The sequence below is a fragment of the Cebus imitator genome, unplaced genomic scaffold (assembly GCF_001604975.1).
Source record: "Cebus imitator isolate Cc_AM_T3 unplaced genomic scaffold, Cebus_imitator-1.0 Scaffold732, whole genome shotgun sequence".
NCBI lineage: Eukaryota > Metazoa > Chordata > Mammalia > Primates > Cebidae > Cebus > Cebus imitator.
The window spans coordinates 196,663-205,358 of NW_016108047.1; the positions used below are offsets into that span (position 1 = coordinate 196,663).

General features: G+C 36.0%; 1 protein-coding gene across 21 annotated transcripts in view; it reads left to right on the forward strand.

Moving 5' to 3' along the window:
• The window catches only part of ZMYND11 (zinc finger MYND-type containing 11), a 124,426-nt gene that overhangs the window by 60,111 nt on the left and 55,619 nt on the right, over positions 1–8,696 (forward strand). For 3 of the 21 annotated variants that reach the window (XM_037735145.1, XM_017519265.2, XM_037735150.1), the window contains exon 3: positions 8,326–8,420. The exons of the other annotated variants lie outside the window; for them this stretch is intronic. In XM_037735145.1, coding sequence (XP_037591073.1) covers positions 8,356–8,420 — 65 coding nt within the window. In that variant the 5' untranslated portion in view covers positions 8,326–8,355. The remainder of the gene's footprint in view (positions 1–8,325; positions 8,421–8,696) is intronic. 21 annotated transcript variants of the gene reach the window in all.

Here is an 8,696-nt window from a genome sequence, read left to right on the forward strand (position 1 = left end):
TGCAATGGCACGATCTCGGCTCACCGCAACCTCCGCCTCCTGGGTTCAGGCAATTCTCCTGCCTCAGCCTCCTGAGTAGCTGGGATTACAGGCACGCGCCACCATGCCCAGCTGAATTTTTGTATTTTTAATAGAGACGGGGTTTCACCATGTTGACCAGGATGGTGGATTTATATTTTTATCTTTGCAAACTTTGAAGTTTTCAAAACATGATCATCTGCATGGAACTAACACATTATCTCATGTCATCCTTACAACAACTGTGAGGTTTAAGTTAGGCCCACTTGATAGGCAGGGAATGTGAGGCTATCAGGGTAAATTATTTATCCCAGGCTACATGTTAGAGTTAGGAAGAACCTAATGCTTCAGAATGTATTCTGAAATATTAAATTAATTCTATTGATGAAGGAGCCATAAAAATGCTATTTTAGGTTTTGAAGTTTATTACTATTTGTTCCATGCATTTTGAAATATTTGTTTGCCATGAAATATTTTTATTTCTAAAAGTAACATAAACATAACTTTGAAATTAGAAAACAGAAAAATAACCCTCTATAATTTGTCTATCTGAATTAAAATCAGATACTCATTTTGATCTTTTTTCCCCATTCATTTTCCTATATGTGGTTGTTGTCTCAGCATCATTCAGCCTTTTTTTATGTCATTGCTTGGCCACCATAAGTTATTATTCATACTGGTTGCACAGTGCACAGTTGCATCTGGCGAGGCTGCACTGTAACATGATCTGCAAAGGAGGAGAAACAAGATGAATGAACATTTGTTATATGACTTATCTTACCCTCAAAAAAACAGCATGTAGTTAACTTTACTAATTTTACTTTGTAGATAGGCAAATTGAGATACAGTGAGGTTAACTGACTTGTCCAAAGTTACACAGCTAGTCAGTTGGAGAACTGGTGTCCATGCGCAAATCTGTGTCACTTTGCAGGCCATGGTTTTCCACTCTGCTTTCATGGTGCCTCCATGTGTCATCTGTTAAATTCTTATAACAACACTACATATTTCAGTTATACAAATAGCAAGGCCAGAGCTTAGGGGGGTAAATCATGCTAAGTAGCAGGAACTACTTATTTAAGTATGAAGTGTGAGGCACTGGACTACGTTTTGCCTCCATGGTATCATTTAGCTCCTACTGCAGCCTTGTAATGTTGCCTGCCTTCTGACCATCATGCTGCCAGTGTTGTAGTCTAGGATAACTTGGATGTTTTCAGGTTTTTCATTGTGTTCCACATCTCGGTATTATAACTTTTCCCCATGTTTTGAATTATTTCCTTACCATGGACACTCAGAATGTCTTCAATTTCCTTCCACCATAAATTGCTATGCATTGCCCATCTTTTCAGTACCACAGATGACACTACAAAGAATTTTTTGACCTGTCTATCAAACAGAATTCCTCCTTGATCAGGGTGCGCACGTAGGTACCTAATCTGACTGAGCTCTCAAGAAGGTGCCTCCGTCTTCATGCTGGGTGGCACTGTGCATAAGGGGTCTTATTTTCCTGCGTGTCTGTGTTTGCATGATGCTATTCAGTTGCCCGCATTTTGTCACTCAGATAGATGTTTGAACTTCCATTTCTGTATCTGCTAATGAGTTTAGGCAGCTCTTGGTTTTCTTATAAGGTTTTGGGCTTCCTTTTCTGTGAGCCCCGTTATTCTCTGCCCATGTTCCACTGGGATATTATCTTTTTACGTTGATTTACGGGCGCTGTTGTTATTCCAAACATTAATTCTTTTATACTTTGTAAACATCTTTTCTCATTCCATCATCTGTTTAACTTTTTCCATAGTTTCATTTATTGAACAGAAATTTTTAATTTTGAAATGATCATATTCAATTTCTTCTGCTGTTTTATGCTTTTGAAATTTTATTTAAGAAGTCCTTCTCCTTAAGAAGGCCACAGAATATTCCCTATATTTTCTTTTAATTTTATAGTTTTATCATTTGCAGATAGGCCTGCAATACATCTGTAGTTCTCTTTTTATGCGGTAGATAAGGATTTACTTTACCTTACTACCTTTTGTTTCACTTCATAGTCTGCCTTCTTCTTTAGGGTTTAAACTTGAAAATCAAAAACTCTTTTGGGAGATATTTTAGGGACCCTTACAGCATTCCATCTACTTTAATTTTTTATTAGCATACCCTTATTTGTCTGCCCTCCGCTCCTACAACCTCTTTATATGGAGTAAGGATCTCTTTTGGGTATGGGATATCCCAAACACCTAAAACTAGTGACTGGCGTGTGACATTCACTCAACAGTCTTCAACGATGTTTGTTGAGTGCTAGGTCAATGTAGGCTTTTTTTCTGCAGCTAGCCAGTCATTAAAAAAAACTTGAAATCCTTAATAACAGAGCTATTAGTTTGGTTTTATTACCCGGCTGCGTTTTCTTGAGGAAGACATTTCATTCCTCTGTAAATTAATGCCCTGTGTAACCACCATCTCCATCAAGATTATAGGAAGATTTTATCACCCAGAAAGTTCTTCGTACTCCTTTGTACTCCCTTCAGCTCCCTTCCATCATTGCTTTGCCTATGGTCACTGTGATTAGCTTTGCCTGTTTTAGAATTTTATAAGAATGGAAACATTATTTTCCATGATTAGCTTTTCTTGGTCAGCATGTTTTGTGATTCATGTGCTACATATATTGGTAGTTCGTTTTCATTGCTGAGTAGTATTTCATTGTGTGGATATACCACAATGTTAAACATCCATTAATCTACTGGAGGGATATTTGGGGTGGTTTTTTTGCAGGGAGATAGGGTCTCAATCTGTTACCCAGGCTGGAGTGCAGTGGCACAATCTTGGCTTACTATAGCCTCAACCTCCTGGGTGCTCAAGCAATCCTCCCAGTTCAGCCTCTTGAGTAGCGGGGACTACAAAGTGTATGCCACCATGCCTGGCTAATTTTGGTATTTTGTTTTTTTGTAGAGCTGGTGTTTCTCCATGTTGCCCAGGCTGGTCTTGGCGATCCACCCACCTCAGCCTCCCAAAGTGCTGGGACTACAGATGTGAGCCTCCACACTTGGCTGGTGTTTTCATTAGGAGGCAATTATGGCAAAAGCTACAATATGCTTTCATGTACAGGTGTAGGCATATGTTTTGAGAAATACCTAGGAGTGGAATCACTAGACTATATTATAAGTGTATGTTTAACTTTGTTAGAGGTGGCAAAATTATTATCCAAAGTGACTGTTTTGTGTTTCCAGTTGCAATCTATGAGAATTCCAAATTTTCTACATTCTCTGTAACACCTGGTATTGTCAGTTTTTAAAAGTTCTAATCATTCCACTGGATTTGTGGTGGCATCTCCTAGTGGTTAAAATTTGCATTTCCCTGTTAAAAGCATAGATAGATGATAGATAGATAGATAGATAGATATAGATATAGATATATTTTTTGTAATTTAGGTTCTGGGATACATGTGCAGATCATGCAGGATTGTTGCATAGGTACATACATGGCAAGGTGGTTTGCTGCCTTCATCCCCCATCACCTATAGCTGGTATTTCTCCCCTCATTATCCCTTCCCACCCTCACCACCCCCTCGTCCCTCTGCTAGCCCCCCCACCACTGACTGCCGTGTGCGATGCTCCCCTCCCTGTATCCACATGTTCTAATTGTTCAACACCTGCCTGTGAGTGATAACATATGGTGTTTGGTTTTCTGTTCTTGTGTCAGTTTGCTGAGAATGATGGTTTCCAGATTCATCCATGTCCCTATGAAGGACACAAACTAATTGTTTTTTAATGGCTGGGTAGTATACCATGATGTATATGTGCCATATTTTCTTTATCCAGTCTCTTTATGATGGACATTTGGGTTGGTTTCAGGTCTTTGCTATTGTAAACAGTGCCGCAGTGAACATACGTGTGCATGTGTCTTTATAATAGAATGATTTATAATTCTTTGGGTATATACCCAGTAATGGAATTGCTGGGTCAAATGGTATTTCTATTTCTAGGTCCTTGAGGAATCGCCACACTGTCTTCCACAATGGCTGAACTACACTCCCACCAACAGTGTAAAAGTGTTCCTATTTCTCCACATCCTCTCCAGCATCTGTTGTCTCCAGATTTTGTAATGATCGCCATTCTAAGTGGTGTGAGATGGTATCTCAGTGTGGTTTTGATTTGCATTTCTCTAATGACCAGTGATGATGAGCATTTTTTCATATGTTTGTTGGCCTCATCTATATCTTCTTTTGTAAAGTGTCTGTTCATATCCTTTGCCCACTTTTGAATGGGTTTGTTTGGTTTTTTCTTGTAAATCTGTTTGAGTTCTTCATAGATTCTGGGTATTAGCCCTTTGTCAGATGAGTAGATTGCAAAAATTTTTTCCCATTCTGTTAGTTGGCAATTCACTCTAATGATTGTTTTCTTTGCTGTACAGAAGCTCTGGAGTTTAATTAGATCGAATTTGTCTATTTTGGCTTTTGTTGCCAGTGCTTTTGGTGCTTTAGTCATGAAGTCCTTTCCTATGCCCATGTCCTGAATGGTTTTGCCTAGGTTTTCTTGTTTTTATGGTGTTAGGTCTTATGTTTAAGTCTTTAACCCATCTGAAGTCAGGAAGGGGTCCAGTTTTACTTTGTGCATGTGGCTAGCCGGTTTTCCCAACACCATTTATTAAACAGGGAATCCTTTCCCCATTGCTTTTGTCAGATTTGTCAAAGATCAGATGGTTGTAGATGTATGGTGTTTTTTCTGAGGCCTCTTTTCTGTCCCATTGCTCTGTGTGTCTGTTTTGGTACCAGTACCATGCTGTTTTGATTACTGTGACCTTGTAGTATAGTTTGAAGTCACATAGTGTGATACCTCCAGCTTTGTTCTTTTTGCTTAAGATTGTCTTGGCTATGCGGGCTCTCTTTTGGTTCCATGTGACGTTTAAGGTGGTTTTTTCCAGTTCTGTGAAGAAGGTCATAGGTAGCTTGATGGGGATAGCGTTGAATCTATAAATTACTTTGGGCAGCATGGCCATTTTCACGATGTCGAATCTTCCCAACCATGAGCATGGGATGTTTTTCCTTCTGTTCGTGCCCTCTCCCATTTCATTGAGCAATGGTTTGTAGTTCTCCTCGAAGAGGTCCTTTACATCCTTTGTTAATTGTATTCCTAGGTATTTTATTCTCTTTGTAGCAATTGTGAACGGGAGTTCACTATTGATTTGGCTCCCTGTCAGTTATCGGTGTATAGAAATGATTGTGATTTCTGCACATTGATTTTGTATACTGAAACTTTGCTGAAGTTGCTTACCAGTTTCAGGAGATTTTGGGCTGAGACAATGGGGTCTTCTAAATGTACAATCATGTCATCTGCGAATAGAGACAATTTGACTTCCTCTCTTCCTATTTAAATACCCTTTATTTCTTACTCTTGCCTTATCACCCTGGCTAGAACTTCTAATACTCTATTGAATAGGAGTGGTGAGAGAAGGCATCCTTGTTTTGTGCCAGATTTCAAAGGGAAAAAGCATATTTTAATGTGCTTATTGACTAATTATAACTTCTTTCACAAAGTATTCAAATTTATTTCAGTTTATTTCAGTATTACTGAAGTACTCTATATATATTCCAGATACAGGTTCACTCACAGACCTGCAAGCCTAGAGTTCTGGAAGGATATAATGGAGGAAATGAGGAGCAATCCACATTTATAGAGATACTGGCTGAAAACTTTCTGAAGTTATTGAAAGGTAGTAATACCGAATCCAGGAAGCCTATTGCAGACCAAGTTTAAAATGATATCCACATTTAGCTGTATTGTAAAAACTGTAGTTTTTACTATAGGTAAAGAGAAGATCTTAAATGTAGCCAATAGATTTTTAAAAAGACATCATGTATACAGGTGTGGTACTTAGACTCACAAACTGACTTCTGAACTGCAGTAATGGAGTCCAAATGACTGTGAAATCATAGTTTCAGTGTGTTAAGAGACAGTAACTGTCAGCCTAGATTTATTTACCTTTCAAGGAGGAGATTCAAATAAAGACTTTTGTAGACAAATAACATCTGAGAGAAAAGAAGTTCTCAGACTGAAAAAAATGAAGTGAAAGTTCTGAAATACAAGAATTAATAATGAGCAAAGACTTGATAAATATGTGGTTAAAATTAAAACTTTAACTATAAAAAATCAAAATATTCAAATTGTGGAAAAAAGGCTAGTGTAACCATAATAACGATCATTGACAGTAGAATGGATAGTCATATTTTTATAACAGACTATTATACTACAGTAAAAATATAGTCTCACACATCAATATGGGTTAATTTCAAATACATAAGAAAGTAATAAAATTACAAAATTATACATTCAGTATGATTCCATATCTGTAAACTTCAGAAACAGACAACACTGAACAGCATGTTTTTAAGGGATATGTATACATAGGGGCTAACAGGATGAAGACACACACACAATGAAGGACAGTGGTAACCAGCAGTGGGGGTGAGTGCCACCAGGATAGGCACGTTCTAGGGGCTTTTATCAGAGTTGGTTTCTACTTTCTTACCTAACATAGCAGGTGACTTAGCTGGTGTTTGTCTTATTATTCACAGTACACATATTTTAAAATCATTTGTTATATGTGTAATTTCTACATTGGAAAATTTAAACCAAGAAGGAGTAAATGTGAGGCATAGAAGTTTGTTGGGGAAAATAGATGATACAGAAGGGTCAGGAAGGTGGGGCATATAACTGAGAAGGATTAATTGCTTTGCATTTTCTCATCACTGTTGTACTGTTAGCAGTGCTTTCCTTCTGTTCCTTGTGTATCTCAATCACATTGAGGTGTATTGATGACCATTACACTGTTTTAGGTAATTCATTACATTCAGCAGGAATTATCATAATTTACATCAACTGTTTCTTGTTGGCTATTTCTCTTTTTTCTACTGAAGACTTTTCTATGCCAGATTATCAAAATGCAAAGGATGTCCTGATTACATGGAAATTACATCATTCACATGCTGTTCGCTTCTAAACATTTCTGGTAATACTATAGAAAGTTTTTTCTGCTAAGTATTGTTGTGAGTAGAATTCAATTTAGTGTGATCCAGAGAAATTTTATATAGAACTGAAAGAGAAGACCTAGTTATTTTGTTTTTAATTATTTTTCTCCAACAAACTGGATAAAGTATATAATTTTATTATGACCATGTTTTATAATCGAGTTAAAAATGAAAATGGAAGTTTTTAAGATGTATATAATTTGAAAAGACATGATATTTCAATTTTTAACTACACAACTTATTTTGAAGGAAAATCCATTCAACAAAATTAGTAGATTATATATCATAAAATTTGCTAATCATTGAAATTTTGTCCTAGAGTTGTTTTAAAATAGATTGTGTACTAATATAGTAAGAAGCATTGTACAAGTAAAGTTAGATTTAGTTTGTGGCTAATAAATGAATATAAAAAGAAAAATTGAGCATTTTAAGTACTGGAATTCAAATTAATGTAAAAATTTGAAACATTGTGTTTAATTATAAGACACTGATTAATTCATATTTTCAACTGCTGGGAAACAGAAAAGGAGGGAAGAGAATGTCTGAAACAGGAATAAGAGTAAAAGGGGAACTATTAATAGTTCTCCCGGTACAGCATGTAAACACAGCAGTCCAGGAAGCACAGTCCCCCTTTCATCATGAAGGAAGAATGGAAAGTGGAATGCTTTTAGTTCGTGTTTATGCACTCATGGGCATTGTATTTATGTGTATCAATACATATACACAGTATATTTTATTGGAACTTCTTTTGTTTCAAAAATATTTTGGGGACAATTAGAAAAAAATATATAATAAAGTTATTTATATTAGAAGGGGATGAGTAGGATGAGGAAAAGGAAAATGAAGTTTAGTGTATGAAATAGAGCCACGAGTAAAGCTACTATAAGAAAGACTTCTATAAAGTCTGACAGCTTGTCAAGGATATGTTGCCAATTTGACTTCCGTTTTCTGGTAGCTGATACAAAGGAGAAGCCTCAACATTTTAGTAATGTCCGTAAAGCAAGTCAGTAACCTAGGTAAAGCATAGCTATTTCTAGTTGTACTTAAACCAGAAAGAAATCATTAGAGTTATCAGCAAGTTAACAATTTTCTAATAGTTTCAAAGCACGTGTCAGGTGGCAGAGTGTAGTCCTATGTCTTAAGAAGTCATGGTTGAGATTTCAGAGGCAATTTTAGTTGAAATGTTATTGTTATATAATAAAGAGTATGCCAAAACAGTACTCTGCTGTTACTTTTACTCTTTTTTTCCAACTACAAAGGAAATTGACTATCAAACTTACAATATATTTCAATTTCAGATGTGAAACAACTACATTATTCTTGAACCTATGGTGATTTTTGCATCATTACACAGATATGTCATTTTCATTAGTTGTATCATTGTTATAAACTGGTAAGTAAGTTTTTAAAAAGTTGTTAAATTTGGGGATAGGTCTAATTTAATAATTTAAAAAATTGAGCAAGTTATAAAATATGTAATTCATAATGACTGAAATTGAGATTTTAAATTAAAAATATTTTCTTTTTACAAAATGGAACCAGTGTTAATAAAATAAGTAGTTACATGTTTCACAGTAAAAGTATTCTTTTCTCCCCAAGTGAAAACTTTGCCCATTATTTGAAGGGGTATCTAGGTCTCTACTTAGCTTTTTTTTTTTTTTTTTTTTTT